The sequence below is a fragment of the Pelophylax lessonae genome (assembly GCF_965119305.1).
Source record: "Pelophylax lessonae genome assembly, chromosome: 3".
In the NCBI taxonomy this organism is placed as follows: domain Eukaryota; kingdom Metazoa; phylum Chordata; class Amphibia; order Anura; family Ranidae; genus Pelophylax; species Pelophylax lessonae.
Window position 1 is genome coordinate 290,730,270 of NC_138770.1, and position 24,708 is coordinate 290,754,977.

A 24,708-nucleotide genomic window follows, 5' to 3' on the forward strand; every position below is an offset into this window, starting at 1 on the left:
GAAGGGCCTTAGGGCCGTGCCTTGCCATGCACCCAGAGGAGGAAGGGTGCAGCCATGCATGCCTAATTCAACATGGGATGCTGTCTCTGAAGCCCATAAACACATCCATGCATCGCCAACTGTCCCTCCTTGTCCGGCCTTCACGCTGTGTGGGGAGGTTCTGAGGGTGCTGCCTGGGGAAGCGAGCATAGAAGCCAGACTTCTGTGTTTACAAGTGACAGAAGAGCGGTAACAGTGAATATGGCCAACCCGGGGCCTATATAAAAGGTAGGGGCCTGGAGCTGCAGCTCCAATAGCCCCTACATTAATCTGGCCCTGAGGAGGAGGACGAGGTAGCCAACACTGCTTCTTTTCACAAATTTTAAATGAGGGTACACCCCAAAAGAGTGAGAAAGAGCAAAAATGGAACAATGGGTGGGTAAGGTCGGTATCCATTGCTATTCTGCATAAGGTACGGAAAAGTCCCGTGGGATCCATGCCTGGTTCATTTTAATGAACGTGAGCTTGTCCACATTGTCTCTGGACAGGCGGCTGCGCTTGTCTGTTATAACGCCCCCAGCCGTGCTAAATACCCGTTCAGATAATACACTGGCTGCAGGGCACGCCAGCACCTCCAAGGCGTAAAGGGCAAGCTCAGGCCATGTGCCCAATTTGGAGACCCAGAAGTTGAAGGGGGCAGACCCGTCATTCACTACATGTAGGCGTGTGCACACATACTGCTCCACCATGTTGGTAAAATGCTGCCTCCTGCTAAGACGTTCCATCTGAGCTGCTGGTGCTGCTGTTTGTTGTGGCGTGCTGACAAAGCTTTTCCACATTTCGGCCATGCTAACCCTGCCTTCTGAGGTGCTGGCGGTGCCCTGGTTGCGTTGGCGACCTCCTCCTCCTCCTCCTCTGCCTTGTGCTTCCACTGTGGCCCCGCTGTCAGATGGGAATGCCAGCAGCAAGGCGTCTACCAGCGTGCGCTTGTACTCGCGCATCTTGCGATCGCGCTCCAGTGAGTGAATTAAGGACGGTACGTTGTCCTTGTAACGGGGATCCAGCAGCGTGGCCACCCAGTAATCAGCACAAGTTAGAATGTGGGCAACTCGGCGGTCGTTGTGGAGACACTGCAGCATGTAATCGCTCATGTGTGCCAGGCTGCCCAGAGGCAACGAAAGGCTGTCCTCTGTGGGAGGTGTATGGTCCGTGTCCTCTGTATCCCCCCAGCCACGCACCAGTGATGGCCATGAGCTGGCCTGGGTGCCACCCTGCTGTGAACATGGTTCCATCTCCTCCTCCAGCTCCTCCTCCTCCTCATCCTCCTCATCCTCCAGAACTGTGCCCCTGCTGGACAATTGCGTCCCTGGCGTTTGCGTGTGCAGGAACCCACCCTCGGAGCCCCTTGCGAATGACTGCCCTGAAAGCCTTGGAAATGTTACCTCTTCATCCTCCTCCTCCTCCTCATCCTGTGCCACATCCTCTTCCATCATCGCCCGAATTGTTTTTTCAAGGAGGCATAGAAGTGGGATAGTTAAGCTGAGAACGGCGTCATTGCCACTGGCCATGTTGGTGGAGTACTCAAAACAGCGCAACAAGGCACACAGGTCTCGCATGGAGGCCCAGTTATTGGTGGTGAAGTGGTGCTGTTCCGCAGAGCGACTCACGCGTGCGTGCTGCAGCTGAAACTCCACTATGGCCTGCTGCTGCTCGCACAGTCTTTCCAGCATGTGCAAGGTGGAGTTCCACCTTGTGGGCACGTCACATATGAGGCGGTGAGCGGGAAGGCCGAAGTTACGCTGCAGCGCTGCCAGGCGAGCAGCAGCAGGGTGAGAACGCCGAAAGTGCGCACAAACGGCCCGCACTTTCTGCAGCAGCTCTGACATATCGGGGTAGTTTTTAAGGAACCTCTGCACCACCAAATTCAGCACATGCGCCAGGCAAGGGATGTGCGTCAAACCGGCTAGGCCCAGAGCTGCTATGAGATTTCGCCCGTTATCGCACACCACCAGGCCGGGCTTGAGGCTCGCTGGCAGCAACCACTCATTTGTCTGCTGTTCCATGCTCCTCCACAACTCCTGCGCGGTGTGTGGTTTGTCCCCCAAACAGGCAAGTTGTAAAACTGCCTGCTGTCGTTTACCCCTGGCCGTGCTGAAGTTGGTGGTGAAGGTGTTACGCTGTCCGGATGAGGAGGCGGTAGAGGATGAGGAAGCGGAGTAGGAGGAGTTAGGAACAGGAGGCAAACTGAAGCGCCCTGCAATCCTCGGTGGTGGAAGGACATGCGCCAAATTGCTATCCGCCTCAGGCCCATCCGCCACTGCATTTACCCAGTGTGCCGTTAGGGAGATATAACGCCCCTGACCGTGCTTACTGGTCCACGTATCCGTAGTTAGGTGGACCTTGGCACAGATGGCGTTGCGCAGTGCACACCTGATTTTTTCCCCCACTTGGTTGTGCAGGGAAGGGATGGCTTGCCTGGAAAAGTAGTGGCGGCTGGGCACGACGTACTGTGGGACAGCCACCGACATAAGGTTTTTAAAACTGTGCGTCTCCACCAGACGGAATGACAGCATTTCAAAGGCCAATAATTTTGAAATGCTGGCATTCAGGGCCAGGGATCGCGGGTGGGTAGGGGGGTACTTCCTCTTCCTCTCAAGTGTTTGGGAGATGGAAAGCTGAACGCTTCCACGGGACATTGTGGAGATGGTTGTTGGTGACCCAGGTGGTGGTGTTGCTGACAGATCGTCTGTTTGCGGGGTGGCAGGTGCCGGTATCACTACAGATGTGGCTGGAGCGGCCGAGACTGCAGCAGAAGAGGAAGCAGGATGAGCCAGAGACGTTTCTTGGTTTTGAAGGTGTGTACTCCACTGCAGCTCGTGCTTTGCACTTAGATGCCTGATCATGCAGGTTGTGCTCAGGTTGAGAAGGTTCATGCCTCGCTTCAAGCTCTGATTGCACAGGGTGCAAACCACTCGTGTCCTGTCATCAGCACATTTTCTAAAGAACTTCCACGCTAGAGAACTCCTTTGAGCTGACTTTGGTGCGCTCGTTCCCTTGCTGCGTTGGGCAGTAGCGGGCGTAGTGTCTAGGGCACGGCCGCTCCGCTTCTGCACCCTGCTCCCTCTTCTGCTGTGCTGGTGGCTCTGTGCGACCACCGCCTCTTCCTCCAAACTACTCAGTTCACCTGCATGACGTTCATTCCATGTGGGGTCGAGGACCTCATCGTCCTCCACATCATCTTCCACCCAGTCTTCACCCCTGCCCTCCTTGTCGGTCTCCACAATGCTGAACGCCGCAGCAGTTGGCACCTGCGTTTCGTCATCATCGGAGACGTGCTGCGATGATCCTTGCATGTACTCATCTTGAGGAATAAGTGGTTGGGCATCGCTGCACTCAATCTCTTCCACTTCTGGGGCAGGGCTAGGTGGATGGCCCTGGGAAACCCTGCTGACAGAGTCCTCAAAAAGAATAAGAGACTGCTGTATGGCTTGGGGCTCAGACTGCTGGCCTGATTTGCAAGGGGGTGAGGTGAAAGACGGTTGGACATTGGCTGCAGGTGCCAACTCTGACCTTTCTGCAGTAGACTGGGTGGGAGACAATGTGAAGGAACTGGAGGCACTGTCAGCAGCAAACCAATCTACTATCGCCTCAACTTGTTCTGGCCTCATCACTTCTAGGGGCGTTTGATGCCCTACCAAATACTGATGCAGGTTCTGTCGCCTACTCACACTTGAGGAAGGTGTTTCACTTGTGCGTGTAGCTGGCACAGATCGACCATGTCCTCTCCTTGCAACAGGAGCTCTACCAGCAGCACCACGACCCAGGCCACGGCCCTTATTTGACGGTCTCCTCATATTTCTGTAATTTAAGATCTTGCCCTAGAAAGGTTTTTATTGAATAGCGGAATAGAAAATATGATCCAAAAAAAGTGTATGTATATCACACGTACACAACCACACTAGGCCCCAATTACTATTGTTTGTACCCCTAAAAGGCTAGATGAGGAGTAGGGGGAGTATGGAACAGGCAGCACCCTCAAACCTTCAGAAGTATGAGATGAACCCCAACAACTTGGAAAGGTGGATCTCTCTCACACGTACCGACACAGACTATCCCGCAATTCAATTGATCCTCAAAGGTTTTTATTGAATAGCGGAATAGGAAATATGATCAAAAAAAGTGTATGTATCTCGCACGTACACAACCACACTAGGCCCCAATTACTATTGTTTGTACCCCTAAAAGGCTAGATGAGGAGTAGGGGGGGTATGGAACAGGCAGCACCCTCAAACCTTCAGAAGTATGAGATGAACCCCAACAACTTGGAAAGGTGGATCTCTCTCACACGTACCGACACAGACTATCCCGCAATTCAATTGATCCTCAAAGGTTTTTATTGAATAGCGGAATAGGAAATATGATCAAAAAAAGTGTATGTATCTCGCACGTACACAACCACACTAGGCCCCAATTACTATTGTTTGTACCCCTAAAAGGCTAGATGAGGAGTAGGGGGGGTATGGAACAGGCAGCACCCTCAAACCTTCAGAAGTATGAGATGAACCCCAACAACTTGGAAAGGTGGATCTCTCTCACACGTACCGACACAGACTATCCCGCAATTCAATTGATCCTCAAAGGTTTTTATTGAATAGCGGAATAGGAAATATGATCAAAAAAAGTGTATGTATCTCGCACGTACACAACCACACTAGGCCCCAATTACTATTGTTTGTACCCCTAAAAGGCTAGATGAGGAGTAGGGGGGGTATGGAACAGGCAGCACCCTCAAACCTTCAGAAGTATGAGATGAACCCCAACAACTTGGAAAGGTGGATCTCTCTCACACGTACCGACACAGACTATCCCGCAATTCAATTGATCCTCAAAGGTTTTTATTGAATAGCGGAATAGGAAATATGATCAAAAAAAGTGTATGTATCTCGCACGTACACAACCACACTAGGCCCCAATTACTATTGTTTGTACCCCTAAAAGGCTAGATGAGGAGTAGGGGGGGTATGGAACAGGCAGCACCCTCAAACCTTCAGAAGTATGAGATGAACCCCAACAACTTGGAAAGGTGGATCTCTCTCACACGTACCAACACAGACTATCCCCCAATTTAACTGATCCCCAAAGGTTTTTGATTAAATAGCGGAATAGAAAATATGATCCCAAAAAAGTGTATGTATATCACACGTACACAACCACACTAGGCCCCAATTACTATTGTTTGTACCCCTAAAAGGCTAGGAGTAGGGGGGAGTATGGAACAGGCAGCACCCTCAAACCTTCAGAAGTATGAGATGAACCCCAACAACTTGGAAAGGTGGATCTCTCTCACACGTACCAACACAGACTATCCCCCAATTTAACTGATCCCCAAAGGTTTTTGATTAAATAGCGGAATAGAAAATATGATCCCAAAAAAGTGTATGTATATCACACGTACACAACCACACTAGGCCCCAATTACTATTGTTTGTACCCCTAAAAGGCTAGGAGTAGGGGGAGTATGGAACAGGCAGCACCCTCAAACCTTCAGAAGTATGAGATGAACCCCAACAACTTGGAAAGGTGGATCTCTCTCACACGTACCAACACAGACTATCCCCCAATTTAACTGATCCCCAAAGGTTTTTGATTAAATAGCGGAATAGAAAATATGATCCCAAAAAAGTGTATGTATATCACACGTACACAACCACACTAGGCCCCAATTACTATTGTTTGTACCCCTAAAAGGCTAGGAGTAGGGGGAGTATGGAACAGGCAGCACCCTCAAACCTTCAGAAGTATGAGATGAACCCCAACAACTTGGAAAGGTGGATCTCTCTCACACGTACCAACACAGACTATCCCCCAATTTAACTGATCCCCAAAGGTTTTTGATTAAATAGCGGAATAGAAAATATGATCCCAAAAAAGTGTATGTATATCACACGTACACAACCACACTAGGCCCCAATTAATATTGTTTGTACCCCTAAAAGGCTAGGAGTAGGGGGAGTATGGAACAGGCAGCACCCTCAAACCTTCAGAAGTATGAGATGAACCCCAACAACTTGGAAAGGTGGATCTCTCTCACACGTACCAACACAGACTATCCCCCAATTTAACTGATCCCCAAAGGTTTTTGATTAAATAGCGGAATAGAAAATATGATCCCAAAAAAGTGTATGTATATCACACGTACACAACCACACTAGGCCCCAATTACTATTGTTTGTACCCCTAAAAGGCTAGGAGTAGGGGGAGTATGGAACAGGCAGCACCCTCAAACCTTCAGAAGTATGAGATGAACCTCAACAACTTGGAAAGGTGGATCTCTCTCACACGTACCAACACAGACTATCCCCCAATTTAACTGATCCCCAAAGGTTTTTGATTAAATAGCGGAATAGAAAATATGATCCCAAAAAAGTGTATGTATATCACACGTACACAACCACACTAGGCCCCAATTACTATTGTTTGTACCCCTAAAAGGCTAGGAGTAGGGGGAGTATGGAACAGGCAGCACCCTCAAACCTTCAGAAGTATGAGATGAACCCCAACAACTTGGAAAGGTGGATCTCTCTCACACGTACCAACACAGACTATCCCCCAATTTAACTGATCCCCAAAGGTTTTTGATTAAATAGCGGAATAGAAAATATGATCCCAAAAAAGTGTATGTATATCACACGTACACAACCACACTAGGCCCCAATTACTATTGTTTGTACCCCTAAAAGGCTAGGAGTAGGGGGAGTATGGAACAGGCAGCACCCTCAAACCTTCAGAAGTATGAGATGAACCCCAACAACTTGGAAAGGTGGATCTCTCTCACACGTACCAACACAGACTATCCCCCAATTTAACTGATCCCCAAAGGTTTTTGATTAAATAGCGGAATAGAAAATATGATCCCAAAAAAGTGTATGTATATCACACGTACACAACCACACTAGGCCCCAATTACTATTGTTTGTACCCCTAAAAGGCTAGGAGTAGGGGGAGTATGGAACAGGCAGCACCCTCAAACCTTCAGAAGTATGAGATGAACCCCAACAACTTGGAAAGGTGGATCTCTCTCACACGTACCAACACAGACTATCCCCCAATTTAACTGATCCCCAAAGGTTTTTGATTAAATAGCGGAATAGAAAATATGATCCCAAAAAAGTGTATGTATATCACACGTACACAACCACACTAGGCCCCAATTACTATTGTTTGTACCCCTAAAAGGCTAGGAGTAGGGGGAGTATGGAACAGGCAGCACCCTCAAACCTTCAGAAGTATGAGATGAACCTCAACAACTTGGAAAGGTGGATCTCTCTCACACGTACCAACACAGACTATCCCCCAATTTAACTGATCCCCAAAGGTTTTTGATTAAATAGCGGAATAGAAAATATGATCCCAAAAAAGTGTATGTATATCACACGTACACAACCACACTAGGCCCCAATTACTATTGTTTGTACCCCTAAAAGGCTAGGAGTAGGGGGAGTATGGAACAGGCAGCACCCTCAAACCTTCAGAAGTATGAGATGAACCCCAACAACTTGGAAAGGTGGATCTCTCTCACACGTACCAACACAGACTATCCCCCAATTTAACTGATCCCCAAAGGTTTTTGATTAAATAGCGGAATAGAAAATATGATCCCAAAAAAGTGTATGTATATCACACGTACACAACCACACTAGGCCCCAATTACTATTGTTTGTACCCCTAAAAGGCTAGGAGTAGGGGGAGTATGGAACAGGCAGCACCCTCAAACCTTCAGAAGTATGAGATGAACCCCAACAACTTGGAAAGGTGGATCTCTCTCACACGTACCAACACAGACTATCCCCCAATTTAACTGATCCCCAAAGGTTTTTGATTAAATAGCGGAATAGAAAATATGATCCCAAAAAAGTGTATGTATATCACACGTACACAACCACACTAGGCCCCAATTACTATTGTTTGTACCCCTAAAAGGCTAGGAGTAGGGGGAGTATGGAACAGGCAGCACCCTCAAACCTTCAGAAGTATGAGATGAACCCCAACAACTTGGAAAGGTGGATCTCTCTCACACGTACCAACACAGACTATCCCCCAATTTAACTGATCCCCAAAGGTTTTTGATTAAATAGCGGAATAGAAAATATGATCCCAAAAAAGTGTATGTATATCACACGTACACAACCACACTAGGCCCCAATTACTATTGTTTGTACCCCTAAAAGGCTAGGAGTAGGGGGAGTATGGAACAGGCAGCACCCTCAAACCTTCAGAAGTATGAGATGAACCCCAACAACTTGGAAAGGTGGATCTCTCTCACACGTACCAACACAGACTATCCCCCAATTTAACTGATCCCCAAAGGTTTTTGATTAAATAGCGGAATAGAAAATATGATCCCAAAAAAGTGTATGTATATCACACGTACACAACCACACTAGGCCCCAATTACTATTGTTTGTACCCCTAAAAGGCTAGGAGTAGGGGGAGTATGGAACAGGCAGCACCCTCAAACCTTCAGAAGTATGAGATGAACCCCAACAACTTGGAAAGGTGGATCTCTCTCACACGTACCAACACAGACTATCCCCCAATTTAACTGATCCCCAAAGGTTTTTGATTAAATAGCGGAATAGAAAATATGATCCCAAAAAAGTGTATGTATATCACACGTACACAACCACACTAGGCCCCAATTACTATTGTTTGTACCCCTAAAAGGCTAGATGAGGAGTAGGGGGAGTATGGAACAGGCAGCACCCTCAAACCTTCAGTATGAGATTGTGTTCACTGTACCCCACAAAGATTGAGTTCACTGCACCCCACAATGATTGTGTTCACTGCACCCCACAAAGATTGTGTTCACTGCACCTCACAAAGATTGTGTTCACTGTACCCCCCAAAGATTGTGTTCACTGCACCCCACAAAGATTCTGTTCACTGTACCCCACAAAGATTGTGTTCACTGCACCCCAAAAAGATTGTGTTCACTGCACCCCAAAAAGGATGTTGTTCACTGCACCCCAAAAAGGATGTTGTTCACTCCACCCCAAAAAGATTGTGTTCACTGCACCCCACAAAGATTGTGTTCACTGCACCCCAAAAAGATTGTGTTCACTGCACCCCAAAAATGATTTTGTTCACTGCACCCCAAAAAGGATTTTGTTCACTGCACCCCAAAAAGGATGTTGTTCACTCCACCCCAAAAAGATTGTGTTCACTGCACCCCAAAAAGATTGTGTTCACTGCACCCCACAAAGGATTTTGTTCACTGCACCCCAAAAAGATTGTGTTCACTGCACCCCAAAAAGGATGTTGTTCACTGCACCCCAAAAAGGATTTTGTTCACTGCACCCCAAAAAGATTGTGTTCACTGCACCCCACAAAGGATTTTGTTCACTGCACCCCACAAAGATTGTGTTCACTGCACACCAAAAAGGATTGTGTTCACTGCACCCCAAAAAGATTTTGTTCACTGCACCCCAAAAAGATTGTGTTCACTGCAGCCCAAAAAGATTGTGTTCACTGCAGCCCAAAAAGATTGTGTTCACTGCAGCCCAAAAAGATTGTGTTCACTGCAGCCCAAAAAGATTGTGTTCACTGCAGCCCAAAAAGATTGTGTTCACTGCAGCTCACACACAGAAAAATGGATGTGGATCACTGACACCTGCCTATCTCCAATCCCACACCACACAGCAATATCGATTGTAGTTTGTAGAACACAGTTTCCCTAAAATTCAGCAGACTCTGTCCCTAACAGGATTGAGAAGAGATCGTAGATCAGGATTGAGTGCAGACCCCACCCCCCACACAGCAATATCGATTGTAGTTTGTAGAAGACACTGACCCTATATAATTCAGCAGACTCTATCCCTAAAATGCCTACAACTCGCCCTGCCTAAACACTCCGACCTGTCCCTCAATTCTATCCGGACACAAATGGTTTTTTCCTGCCTATCTTTCCCTAATCAGCAGCCAGCACGTTGATGTGTGCTCTGTCCCTGAATCTAAGCAGCATAATGACGCCGCTGCGGCTGCCTCGAACTTATAAAGACTTGGTCACATGCTTCAGACGGCCAATCACAGCTACTGAGACATTTGCAGGCATGGCTGGGATGGCTTAAGGCACACCAGTTAAACGATTGTTGATTGGCTGTTGAAAGCCCGCCATGAAAAGAGCGCCAAAGCATGCAAAACCCGGAAATAAAACGACCGAACACGGATTTTTACCCGAACATACAGTAAAGTGTCCGTGTCCGTGTTCGGGTACAAAAAATCCAATTATTCGGTACGAACACGAATAATACAGTCCGTGTTCGCTCAACACTAGATATAACTATATCTCATTGTTAAATGGAATTAAAGATCTGCTCCAACGGTGGTCATCTATTCCACATTCGTGGTTGGGAAAAATCAATATAATTAAAATGTCTATATTGCCTCGAATTTTGTTTATTTTTCAGATGCTGCCATTGGGAGTCCCAACGAGCTTTTTCTCAACTATTCAAAGTTACTGTCAAAGTTTATATGGAAGGGTAAACCACCCAGAGTCGCTAAAGCGACCCTTTATCGTCTCAAAACAAAAGGGGGCTTTGCCCTTCCCCAACTAAAACTATATTATCAGGCAGTAGCATTAGCTAGAATAGCGGACCTTGTTAAAACGAACAACTATAAACTCTGGGTAGAGATTGAGCGTGATTTAAGTGGAGAAGACTTATCTAGATCCCCATGGATCCCAAATAAATATAGGTCATTTCAGCCTACAGTTTCGCAAATTACTATATCTACATTGGCTATATGGGACTCAATACATAAAAAATGTAAGTGGGCCTATAATTCACCCCTTATGCCGATAACAGGCCATGCCTTGTTTATTCCAGGTCTTACGGATAAGGGTTTTAGACAGTGGAAGCCAGGAGAGGAGCTCCGTATATATCATGTATTTAAAGAGAATCAAATTAAAACGCTTAGAGAAATCATGTACCCACAGGAAGCAACACAGATGGATGGATGGAGATACGGCCAACTGGTGAGTTTCCTAGGCTCTCTCCCACAGCCGATACTTGAAATATCAGATCTTAACCCTGTCGAAGTGATATTGCATACACAGCAACCACTTTGGCATGCTATATCTGTTTTTTATAAAAGCTTGCTGTGTATGAACTATCCAGATTATCTGAGATATCTGGCAAAATGGGAAAATGATTTGGCTTTACCTCTGTCAGATAATCAGAGGGCCAGGATTCTCCAGATGGCGGTGTCTTCATCCTTTTCAACTAAAACAGCACAAGTGAATTATAAATTGTTAACGAGATGGCACTACACGCCATCAAAACTGCACGCTATGTTTCCAGCACAATCACCCCTCTGTTGGAGAAAATGTGGTCAGGTGGCAACACATGCACATATTTGGTGGCAGTGTCCAATTAAAGTATATTGGGAAACTATTCTGGACGCTATCACGAAGGTTATGGGCTCCTACTTATCGAGAGACCCATGGACGGTTTTATTTCATTGTACCACACAGTCCCTAAAATCATATAAACAATCCATCTTACCACATTTACTCAATGCGGCAAAAGCTCTGATTCCAGTCAAATGGGGAAACCCGGATCTACCCTCTTTCCGTCAGTGGTTGTTTAAAAAAAACAAAAAAAAACAAAAAAAAAAAAAAAAGCAAAGGCATTTAGTGCATACAAAGCAGTTTTATATACTTTGTGGCAAGTGAGTAATACATTTAAATTTACAATAACAAAAACATTTTTTGCTTCGTGTAGACTGGAATTGATGTACTGCATAAAAGGACTAAAACATTTATTTAACCACTGTTTATAATTTTATCTTATCAAATGTTATAAAACATCTTCTAATCTCCAAACCTCCAATAAAATCTATTTTTGTTCCTGAAGGGAAGACGTTGAATGTGACATGGAGTTTCTTGGTTTGCTGATATTAGAAAATCGTCTAAAACCAGAGACCAAACCAATCCTTGAGGAACTCAATGCAGCCAATATCAGGACTGTAATGATCACAGGTGAAAATTTCCATTGCATAAGTTACAGGTTATAAGGAACAGACATTATTTGCTGCTGAGTAGGCAGGCATTGTTGCAAAAGTAAAACAAGGCATAAATCATAACGGTGATGCGTTTTCTAGTGTATATATACGTTACTTAGATATAGTTCAGTGGTGCTTAAAGCTGAACTTCCTTCTGTATTCATTATTAGATCATTCAATGTATGATTTAAATGCGAGTGTGGGTATCTGAATGTACAGCAAAGATCAGAGTGGGAGAGGAAGAACCAACACAGGGAGTCAATCAATTCATATAATAACAAGGAACATGCTAATAGGATAGGATGCTAAGAGACAGAGAGACCACTTTTAGTTAACTTGACTAGAACCCTATGATTACTTTGTCAAATTGAAAGCAGAGTCTGAGAACAAGGAACACACACGGGTGTGCATTTATTTATATTTAATAAATATTTCTATGGTACCAGACATTATGTGTGAGGACCCCCCCCCCCAAAGGCCCCCTGTTTTTTTCTTTTTGAACCTCTATACTAACCTTTTGCCTTGAAGTCTTCTTGCTGGTCCAGTAAGCTTACTACGGTTTCCTATTATTCTTCTGGCAGTGCAGGTCTCCAGGACTCATGTGGGAGCTCAACCTGCATGATGATGCTCCCCCTAAGGGGTATGTAAACAACAAGTTAGGTTTGCAGGAAATAGGCAAATGAACAGAGTATCATTATGTCCTGGAGAGGACCTACGGACAGTGGTGTATTTCGATTTTGTGCTGCCCTAGGCCTGACTAAACTCGTGCACCCCCTAATTTAAATACGACCCACCCTTCATGTCAAGGCCACACCCCTTCCTGTTTAGGACCCACCCTCATCAGTGGCCATCTGTGAAGCCTCATCAGGGGTCACCAGTGCAGCCTATCTGTGTCCATCAGTGCTACCTTATCAGTGCGGATTAGGAGTGCAGCCCTATCAGTGCCCATTAGCGCAGCCTTATCAGTGCCCATCAGTGCAGCCTATCAGTGCCAATCAGTACAGTCCCATCAGTGCTGCCATATCAGTGCAGCCTCATCAGTGGCCATCAGTGTGGCCTCATCAATGGCCATCAGAGTGGCCTCATCAGTGCAGCCTCATTAGGGGCCACCATTGCAGCCTATCAGTGCCCATCAGTGTAGCATATCAGTAAAGCCCTATCAGTGCAGCTTAAGAGTGCTGCCTCATCAGTGGCAATCAGTACAGCCTCATCAGTTTTATAATATCACAGCTTATTAGTGTATATTAGTTATGTATTGATTATAGCACGGAACACTTTGCAGTACATGACATTTTACTGAATGTTGCCTGTTGAATGAGTTTGCATTGATTTCAGCATGGAGCACTTTGCACATGCTAAAATCAATGCAAACTCATTAAACAGTCCACATTCAGTAAAAGTTCATGCACTGCAAAGTGCTCCATGCATGTCGGAATCAATGCAAACACAATAAACAGTCCACGTATAGTGAAAATGTATGTACTGCAAAGATTTCACTACATGAATTTTCACTGACTGTGGACTGTTTAATGAGCTTGTAGCATTGAACACTTTATTACAATTATGATCTGTATAATAATTTATTGCATATTAAGCACTTTATATTTAATTGGAGTAATAGTAACTTATTAATCATGATTCATACCTGCTGTCCTGGCCTGGGGTTTCCCTCAACCTCCTTTCTCTCCTCCTATCGACACAGACAGACCCTGCCCCGGGGGAGAAGTTGCAATGTGTAAGAAGAATGCCGCACAGAGGAGGGTAGGTGAAGCATTAGGGTCCTCCTCCGCAAGTTGAATTAAGTGCAGCCAGTCTGGCCAGTCACCAGTTACGCCCCATACTGCCCATAATAACAAATATTGCGCTACAAGCCACTAGCCGACGGGACTGTATGTGTGCGGGAGGTGGCCGCAGGAGCCGGGACTCGGGAGGACCTTTTGGGGGGCTTTTTTGCCGCCCTCCCAAAGTGCCGCCCAAGGCCTGGGCCTTGTTGGCCTAGGCCAAGACACAGAACTGCCTACGGTGATGGACGCAACACTCAAAAAATAAATGAAGCAGGGTTCAGCTAACTTCAAAGATATTTTTTAAAGCATTGGCATTTTATAGGAAAAATGTTTTTATTTTGCTGGTGAATGACACTTTTCTTCTGGCTATTTAAAAAGAAAGAAATGGCATTTGCTGGCAATTTAAACAGTATAATTTTTCTCCGGTATGTAGCAGGATTCTCAGCCGTTTTGCTGGATGTGGTTCTGCCAGGGTTACCGCTAGCAACAACAGCACATTTAAGCATGTTCTCCAAGTGTGAGCACTGAGACAGGAAGCAGTCCAGCATCTTTGGGTTTTGTTTTTATTTAGGAACTTGGATGGGAGTGGGATACTCGTCTGGCTCAACTATTGACAAAGTAAAAATGCCTCTTGACGCTGACTTGATGTCGGCTGAATGCTGGTTGGTGCTTGTTAACACTGACTTGCTGTCTGTTAACACTTAACTGACTTTGAAACTCCCCGGTGACACAAAGTCCTTTTTACTGCTCCCTTTAGCCCTCCTGGCTGAGGTAGCTACTTGTAAACACTGCTGCAACTCTTAACTCTTCAGGGCCCTCACTGACACCCTCTTTACAGACTTCTCTTCAGGGCTTAGACTCTGGCACCCCCTTTTCTAAGCCTCCTCTACTGACTAGCGGGCTCCTGGATCCTTCTGACCTTCTAGAGTGGTCCCCTGTCCTAGACAGACCCCTGGGCAGTTTACAGTTCTCACGACACTGCTTTCCTGGAAACATCTGCCCCAACAACTCCACTTCATCCACAGCACATTGGATCCCTTTCTGCAGCTCAGCTCAACCTGTTGTCCTCTAGGCCGACCACCCAGGACACTTTCCTCACACTGACAGGAGGAGAGACAGCCGTCACCCTCCTCCTGGGACTCTGCTTCCCACCAAAGACGCTCTGTCATGTGCTCCCCTTTAGAGTTATATCCCATCCCAGGATGCATTGCGGCATATTCTGCCCTCTGGGATAGATACAAGCCCTGGTGTGCTATTGGTCGGTTTCCTCCACTGTCCTATGAGAGTCCCCATTGGACACAGTGGGGAGACTCCCCAAGCTCAACAGGCACACCTGGGAACACATGACAGCCTAGCTGAACAATCAAGACCCATCTGATAAGCAGAAAAAAAACCCTTTATAGTTTGCCTAGCACCTACCTGGGAGGGTGCTACAGGTAAAATTTCACTTTTGTTGTAGCACATCCTATAACAACACTAAAAGCTGAGAGTCCTCCCAGGGGACCAGGGATGATAGTGACATCATTGAGCATATCTAGCTTGTGACCATTTTTTGGGCATTGATGTCCCTGCTTCCCCGCCCCTTTGCTTAAGCAATGTATCAGTGACAGAAGTGGTTGCAGCAGGCACCAGCGTCCTCTGCTTCCTTAGAAATGATTGTCTGAGGGAAGCTGTCATATATAGAAGCAGTAGAAATACTGCTTCTGTATATGATGCTCGGCTCCCTATTTTTCCCAAATGGGCAGCCAAAGTCCCATAACATTGGTTCAGCCCTAGTGCTGACACATTAAAAACAGTGATCATAATGCAATATTTAATTTTATGATCAATTAAAATATAGCAGACCCAATTTACAGAAAACGGATAAATCACACTTAATATTAATGTGCCCACGGTATAGGGTGTTCAATTTGTGCATTCAATGTAGTTCTTGCTATGACAGCCTGTCCAGAAGCTCCCCACCTTGTTTGGCCTTTACTACATGTTCTTTAATGCTACCCTATGAAAAGAGTTAAAAGAAGTTTAGATGCATTACAAATTGCTTCTGCAAAATGCCTTGCAACCAGTGATGAAAACTCATATACATGAATGTCACTTCTATGTCTACTGATGAAAGCTCTTATTTCCTATGTGGTTTGACCAACATAACTTAGCCCACATGGGCATTTTAAAAGATACATGTTGTTGGATGAGCTACAATTGTAAAATAATTTAATTGGGATTTTGTTTTTGCCTATGTGATTAAAATGTTCATGCTTCATTCCAAAATTACACTATGTCCTGTGACTGAATAAGAATATGGCTTTTGGAGGTGGAAGTAATGAACCAACTGATTGTGTAGATTTTTAGAGCACCTATAGCAGAGGACCACAGAAGTGCTGGTCAGGTGACTGTCACTTGAACAGACTGAGCATTGAGCATTACAGAGGATAGGTGGTCCCTGAGGTGTTTCTTCAGTTTACTTTTTAACAAACTTTATCACATGACATTGATTTGTTTGCTGCCCTTTCCGAAGGGTTGCTAGACTAATCCATTTGGCAAAAAAGTAGTTGCCATTTTGTAAATTATTTTTTTGAATTGTTCCTTTAAATTTGATATACATCATGCACAAATAAAATGACTGGCTCTAACTATTGCTCATCCAAAGTCATATCTTTTTTGAAATGCCTATGTGGGCTAGGTTATGTTGGTCTAAACAATAAGAGCTTTCATCAGTAGATACAGAAGTGACATTTACTTGTATGGATTTTTCTCACCAGTTCAATGTATTTTGCAGAAGCAAATTATAATTTATCCCAGCTATGTTTCATTGCTATATAACAGGCCAAATGAGATGGGAACTTTCTTGACAGGTTGTCACAGTGAGAACTACATTGTATTTACAAACTGGATGCCCAATCCCCTAGGGGTATGTATGTAAATTTGGTCTGCTACATTTAGATTGACTGTAAAATGAAATATGACTGGTCACTGTTTCTAATTTGTCAGCACTTTACATTTTCCTATCATACATCACACTGCCTTATCCAGTCCAGTCATGTGGCTTGTCATATGGGCCAGCCTGCAGGATTTTGAGGCACCTAAGAATAGATAAGGAAATGCTGCCTAAACAAGTACTCTTTGAGAAATGGGTATTTTTTACACTCCATTTTTTTTTTCTTGACTTGATTGTTCTGTCATTGGGTAACACCTTATATTTGCTTATATATATATATATATATATATATATATATATATATATATATATATTGCAGGTACCTATATAGTGCTGTCAATTTACACAGCACTTTACATATACACTGTACATTCACATCAGTCCCTATCCTCAAGGAGCTTACAATCTAAGGTCCCTAACCCACATAGTAGGGCCGATTTAGACAGGATCTAAATAACCTACGAGCATGTCTTTGGAGTGTGAGAGGAAACCCATGCAGGCACAGGGAGGATATGCAAACTCCAGGCAGGTAGTGTCATGGTTGGTATTCGAACCAGCGGCCCTTTTGCTGCTAGGCGAAAGTGCTAACCACTACACCACTGTGATGCCTATATGCCTATATGCCTATATGCCCATATGCCCATACATTTTTAAGGTGTTCAAGGTACCCACTAATTTTCTAGATCTAAGCCTGGCGAATTTCCCTATGCATATTAACTAATACTTGTACTTTTATACACTTTACTTTGAAGTATTGTCCATCTAACATATAAAAACATATAGCATTTGTCTAATATATATCATAGTATGGAGTTCATATGAAGATAGGGTTGAATTTTTTTAACAAGTTTTTTTTAATAAGTTTTGTGATTATATAATTTTCATTCAGGGGACAACATACAAACAGCAACCACAGTTGCCAAAAACTGTGCCATGATTCCTGATGACAGTCAAGTGATTCTAGTGGAAGCATGTAAACCTGAGGGGTGTTCTTCAGCATCTGTCACCTGGAAACTTATGGAGTACCCACAGACTGGACAAAATAAAACTATTCAGGTATCAAAATTATTCTATAAATCAACATTTTCTTCTTTAATGTATTTCGAGGATGTACACATTTTTTGATCCTATGTTATGTAAGAGTAACTTGCTTCTGATGATATTCTAAAATTGTAAGGTTTCTGTAATTAAGTATCACTTCAAATATCAGTATAGTATTACTATTGATAAAAAAAGATAATTATTTAATTAAGTAAATAAAAGCTACAAGGACCTGATGTAGACACTAAGCTGGCACTCTCCAATATTGTGTATAAAAACCCTCAATTATGCTAATCAAGCATTGAGGATCTATATTACTTTAAACATATACTGTATAAATTTGTGACCGGAAATGTGCAGTGGAGAGAGAGAGAAAGAGAGGTGAGGTCTAATTTAGGAAATATTAGTATTCCTCCTTGTATATGTAGCAAGATTTCCAGGCCTGTGGAATGATGGGGGTCTGCCATCGTTACCGGTTACCTCTCCAGCCCATGTGAGCTGCGACCCTGGGTGTGAGAACTGACACATTGACAACTCCGGCATCTTTGTTTGGTTGTTTTATTGTAGTTTTAGGGGATGGGAGAAGGGAATGAGTGGGATACTCCTTTGGCTCAACTATATACAATTCTGGGACTGTTGTAGAAAAATGCCCTTTGGTGCTCTCTTGACGCCAGCCGACGCTAGCCAACGCTGACTGACACTTGAAACACACTGTAACTCTGAAAGCTGTGCTGGAACTCCGACTTAAGTCCAGAAGATCCAGGACTGTAGCATAAGGGACTTCTGACACTGCTTGCACTCAAAAGTCACTGACTACCCCCTCCTGCCTTCCTCTGGCTTGAGGTAACTTGTTGTGAAATCCTGTATGGTGCAACTCTCAACTGATACACTCACACTATGCATTAACTCTTCAGGGCCCAAACTGCAGGCGCCCCCTTTAGTGCTTCAGGGTCCTCAACCTAGTTACCCCCCTCTACCACTTCAGGGTCCTCTGACTAGGTACCCCCTTTTCCACTAGCTGACACTTGGATCCTAGAACCTTCTCCGGAATGAACCCCACTGACTCTAGGCAGACCCCCAGGGGCAATCCTCAGTACTCAAGACCCATGTAGGCTTTCCTTGGACTGGACCCCTCTCGCTCTTGGCAGGTTCTCGGCACACCGGATCCCCCTCAGCTCATCTCAGCACTCTCTGGATTCTCAGGCAGCACCTGAGACATCCACTTCCTCTGACAGGAGGAGAGACAGCCGTCCTCTCCATCCTGGGACTCTGCTTCCAGCCAAAGACAATGAGTCATTCTCTCCTTCAAACTTATACCCACTCCCAGAATCCTTTGCGGCAGAATCTGCCTTCTGGGGTAGTTACAAGCCTGAAAGTATCCCTGATTGGGTTTCCTCCACTGCCCTATGAAAAGCTTCTCACAGAGCCAGTGGGGAGACTCCCCCTTCAGCAGACACACCTGGAAACCATGACACCCTACTAAAAAGAAATTATGGCCCTGCTGTTAGGCAGACAAAGCCCAATATGCATTTACCTAGCACCTACCTGTAGGGTGCTACATATATTTAAATACATAATTGAAAAATGATATCACTTATTATTAGTTAATAAGTAATCATTCTGAATACTAAGGCTTTGTGTGGATATACATTTTTACTGTATATAAAAATAAAAATGTGAAAGCCTAGCCACTGTATCACAATAGGAAACAGTTGTGTTTTTTTATTTCTTGACTGATATAACATGAATATTTTTTTCAATGACAGGATATTAGTATTGATGTTGATAATATACTGGCTGCCAAAAAACAGAGCAATAATTACCATTTTTCACTGAATGGAAAAACCTATGAAAATCTAGAGAAATATTTTCCAGATTTGTTACCGAAAGTAAGTGTTTCTGTATTATGTAAGTGTGTTATGTATGTTTATGTGTATGTGCCTACTACTGCAATACATTTAATCAAACAATGCATGTATATTTACTACATAGCATAAGATCCCATTTTGGCTAAAAGCCAATACTTATAAAGTCCAACATTTCATACGTTTTCTTTTACTTTCAGATTTTGATGAATGGAACAGTTTTTGCAAGAATGTCTCCTGGACAAAAATCAGCAATTATAGATGAATTCCGAAAGCTAGAGTAAGTACTAGAAAATATTTGTAAATCTAAAAACTATATTTAATAATTCAAATAATGTTATTTAGTGAATGTATATAAATGTTATTTAGTGTATGTATATAAAATTATCTGAAAGCACAGAGATTCCAGTCCATTTAACGTATGTAATGAAATTCAGCCTGATAGTAAAAGACTTATAATATATGATTTTATAAATGATTGTGACTGTTTTTCTTTTTCTGCAAAATGATAAGTGTAATAATATTTAACCAATTATATTTTTTCAGTTATTATGTAGGAATGTGTGGAGATGGAGCCAATGACTGTGCTGTAAGTATACTATATGCATTTATATAGTACTTTTTTTTTTAGTAAATTGAATCATGGGTGGTTACATACTGTACAGGGCACTTACTCAAAGTCTGCAGCCACCCTTTATTATCCATCATTATTGCTCCATATAGTACATTTATGTCCTTTAACCTTCATGCCACTTGGTCAGATTCAGCTTCCATTAGGAACTCAGTAGGCTCTTTTCTTATCCTCTTCTGTTCCACATACAACCATTTATTTGGAAATTTGTTCCAGCATTTTCACTACTGTGCATCAACAGGAACTTTGACATCATGTTCTTTAGATTACCAACACTAACAGGCCTAAACAATAGGTCCAACCCTTCATCTACAGTATTATTTTTGTGTAAGGAGAGGTTTTTGTGAATATAGAAAAAATATTTGGAAGTCTAGATTCAGAAATGGCAAAGCTGTAGAGCAGCCTTTTTCAACCAAGGTGCACAGGCACCCTGGGGTGCCTCGAGGTTTCTTCAGGGGTGCCTTGGCAACATACCTAAACATTGTCCAAACATGTATACAAGCCAGCAAGTGGATGAACCCTAATTTTTAGTTACACAAAGCCACAGGTTTTTATTGTGCACCATTTCAACCTTCCTGCCACCGGCATCCTAACAACCAGTGATGTCATTAGTGTTGATACGAAGGGTGTTGATCATATGCACAGCATCCTTATTTGACCCTCCCCTGCCCCTCTCCATCAGCACTGGGGTCAAATTAGTTGAGTGATGGTGAAAAACGGAGGGAGAGGAGAAATACTGGAATACTAGTCTGTACCAGTGTACAAAAGTGTATTAGCTTTGGAAGAATAAATCACCTGTAATGTTTAGTGTCCATGTTGCCACAATTTGTAAAATTATTAGAATAGTTTTTTACATTTTATAAATATGTGCCTTGAGACTGTTCATAATTTTAAAGCGTACCTTGAGAATGTCCATAATTTTAAAGGGTGCCTTGAGATAGTCAATATTTTTAAAGGGTGCCTTGACTGAAAAAAGGTTGAGAAACACTGCTGTAGAGCATAGTTTAAATCTGAACTACAGGTAGGATCTTTTTACATACTTACTGTGATCATGTGATCTAGCTTGGGCCAATGTAAGTATGCATATCTCATACCTGAGGGTCTGCACTGCCACCATTCACAGAACATTTGTTTTTAAGGAATACAAGACATTCTCTGATTTGACAAGGTGGAAAGGAGGGGTGGTAATGTTGTGACTTCCGCCTCGTCAAATCAAAGAACACTGTGTATTCACTGAAAAATTACAAGTCATTCTGTGACAGGTGGCGGTGCAGAATGAGTGACCCACATTGGTCAGTGTGCAGAGGGGAAGCTGCTCAGCACAGGAGACTGTGGCTATCACTTTAGTAGCACTGGCTACTACAGTAATTGTCAGCTTCATAAGCTGACCCTCAGGTATGAGATATAAATGGGGCCAAGCTGAACCACTGTTATCCTTCTCGCACAATGTGTCCTCATGAATAAAATGTATCCTATGATGGCACAAGTTTTATTTTAATGCAAGGTGACATTTTTAGGATACTTTGCTTGAGGAATCAAATTGAACAGAGTTGTCCAATAGCAAAAGTTTGGAAATGTGCATTCTGTCAGCAAGCTTGTATGCACTGTATGTGTACTGTGATTTAGTGATACTTATTGTATATGGTCTAGGCCAAAATCAGCCTGCTTTTCAACACATTATTAATTTATTAATGATTATTACATTTACTTAAAGGCTTTGAAGATGGCAAATGCTGGGGTTTCTCTATCAGTACAAGAAGCATCTGTGGCTGCACCTTTTAACTCTCACGTCACAAATATCCAATGTGTTTCTGAACTGTTAAAGTAAGTATTTATTTGGCAAGTCACTAACATAACTTATTTATCACATAGTAAGAAACTAAAGGATGAGCCAGCACTTTACTTATATTAACCTAGACCTCAACAATTTGCCTTTACAGCTTACTGTTACTGCTTTTTTACATGCAGCTTGTTAAAAATAAAAAAATGGAATCCCTATATAATGAAATATTATTGTCTCACTGTTTTATTTTGGCTTTACTAAGTCAGAGCCTAAGGGATAATTTTTCTTGGAATTCAGGATGGGTATTCTCGTTTAGAGAAGGTAGCACTGCTGCTACTAAATGACAGATACCAGCTGGTGTGTTTAAAAACAGAAACTGGCCAGGCATCATCATAATTGACTAGGATATACAACTCTGGATGTGACTTGTGTTGGATTTATAATATGGGACACTATTGTTTGTGTAGGGTGGACCTTTTCACAGTGTGGGTGTCTTTATTTACTTTTTTAAGGAAATGCTTTAAAAGGGGTAATGCACCTAATACCTATTCCTGTAGGGGGTAGGGCTGGATATCTGGGGTCCCATTATTATAAGGGAGGCTTCTAGATTCTGATAAGTCCCCAAACTGTCATATCCCTTTTGAGAGAAAGGACATGGGGGATGACCCAGATATCCAGCTATCCAGCTCTCTCCCCTACAGTAGTTAGAGTCCTCATATGTAAATCTAACATCAATCACATCGTCTTGAAATGCAGATCTACATCATTCATTACAACTTGCCACCCAATGATAATTCCCTGCCACGCAATAATGTTTCCCTGTTGCCCGACAATGTTTCCATCACTCCAGACTACCACTGCAGAATGACAGATCCTTGACTGGCTTCTGTTTGTAACCAAACCGGCCAGGGATGCTGGGTGATGTGAATGGCCAGATAAGATAATGACATTTTGCTACAGTAGTGCTACCTGTAAACAAACTTTTAAAGGGTTAAAACATACAATTCTGAAACCTTATATACAGCTTTCATGTATACCCAAAGATGTTTTTTTTTAAGGTCTTGTCTATTTTAAATTTTGCCCTTTAAGCTGCAATAAACAACCGTCTCCCCATAGACCCATAAATCAGTATTTTTATTTATTTTTTGCATTGGTATGTCTTCGGATACCCTACCCATACTATTTTATAACAAAAGTTTGCAAGTAAGCCATGCAAAAAAGGCACAAAACAAAAACATTACAAAATTCCTGCTGGGTGATTTCACTTAATTTGCTGTCCTAGAGATCTCCAAGAAAGACAAAACAATATTTTTCCTTTCTTTCTTTCTTTTTTTCTAGCAGAGAATGGGAATTGTTAGAACTTTAACCACACTGTCACTGAAATATAAGAAGAGAATGAGACAATGAAAAAAGCTTAGAAGGGTATCCACAGAATGGTTTTGACTGGGGTTTTATTTTTCACACACACATTTAAATGACAATTTTTGATCTTTATTCTCTGAAAGCAGAAACTTGTAAAATAAAAAGATAATAGATGCAACATTTTAGGTTATATGATATTTGTGCAGCTGTTTATCAAACTATATTTTTATTTTAAAAAATTACTAAAATACATTTTTGTGCATACAAACACATAACATCCACATTTTCTATTAAAATGTAAAATATGAGATTGTTTCAAGTAATTAGATACCAAACATGTCAATGCCACCCACAAAATGTATTCTCTCTAGGCAAAGCATTAACATTTTTTGCAGCACATCAGTTTAGAGTAAACCATACACAATGGCCATATAATTATATCTCTTCAGTGAGCACTGAGAGGCTTTTAGACCCGGTTCACACTTCTGCGTGTGCCGGGTTCGCATGTCATGTCGGAGCGCACTGCTCCGACATGACATGCGATCAGCTGTGCGGTGCGAGTTTAGCCATACAGTTTGTATGGCTAAATTCGCACCGCACCCGCAGCAAAGACGCACAGGAGGCATTTTTGCTGCCGCATCAGGATCGGATCGCACAGCGGTTCACACTTGTGCGATCTGATCCTGTGCGAACTGCACGATCGCACTGCGATATGCGATCAAACTGGGGGTGTCGTTAAGATTACATTGACACCCCCAGCGGATCGCATATGGCAGTGTGAACTGCCGGGGGTGCGTGTGCGATGCGGGAACAGGCTGCGAATTCGCAGCCTTCCCGCATCGCAATAGTGTGAACCGAGCCTTAAACATTTTTTGATTGATTTTTTTCAGCTTTTTAATTTTTTTTTATCTTCACTTTTAATTTTTTTACCTTCACTTGACTATTAGCACAGCATAAGGGGGCTGATAAGACACATGTGTGATAGAATTGTACAGAGACAGGTTGTCTCTATGGGGACATCAGGGGTATGTTATGTCTCTCCTGCACTGTTCTTGAACTGATTGGGGATAGAAAAACCCTAAACAGCTCCCAACACAGCAGCAGCTGGCTGTCAGATGACAACCCGAAACCTGGAAATGCTTAGGGCAAAATGCTTCTGGTTTCACTGCAGAAAAGATCAGGTATATTATTTCTCCTCCACACACACCATTGCACATCCTATAACTTTTGGGGGGTCCCGGGAGGAGTGCACACCATACTAGGTCTAC

The 24,708-nt window shown here is 43.3% G+C and overlaps 1 protein-coding gene across 1 annotated transcript in view; it reads left to right on the forward strand.

Moving 5' to 3' along the window:
• The window catches only part of LOC309551103 (putative cation-transporting ATPase 13A4), a 149,152-nt gene that overhangs the window by 94,935 nt on the left and 29,509 nt on the right, over positions 1 to 24,708 (forward strand). Inside the window, exons 18-23 of the mRNA XM_082251549.1 lie at positions 11,892 to 12,016; positions 17,648 to 17,814; positions 19,566 to 19,688; positions 19,865 to 19,944; positions 20,211 to 20,253; positions 22,010 to 22,119. Of these exons, the coding sequence (XP_082107675.1) occupies positions 11,892 to 12,016; positions 17,648 to 17,814; positions 19,566 to 19,688; positions 19,865 to 19,944; positions 20,211 to 20,253; positions 22,010 to 22,119 (648 nt within the window). The remainder of the gene's footprint in view (positions 1 to 11,891; positions 12,017 to 17,647; positions 17,815 to 19,565; positions 19,689 to 19,864; positions 19,945 to 20,210; positions 20,254 to 22,009; positions 22,120 to 24,708) is intronic.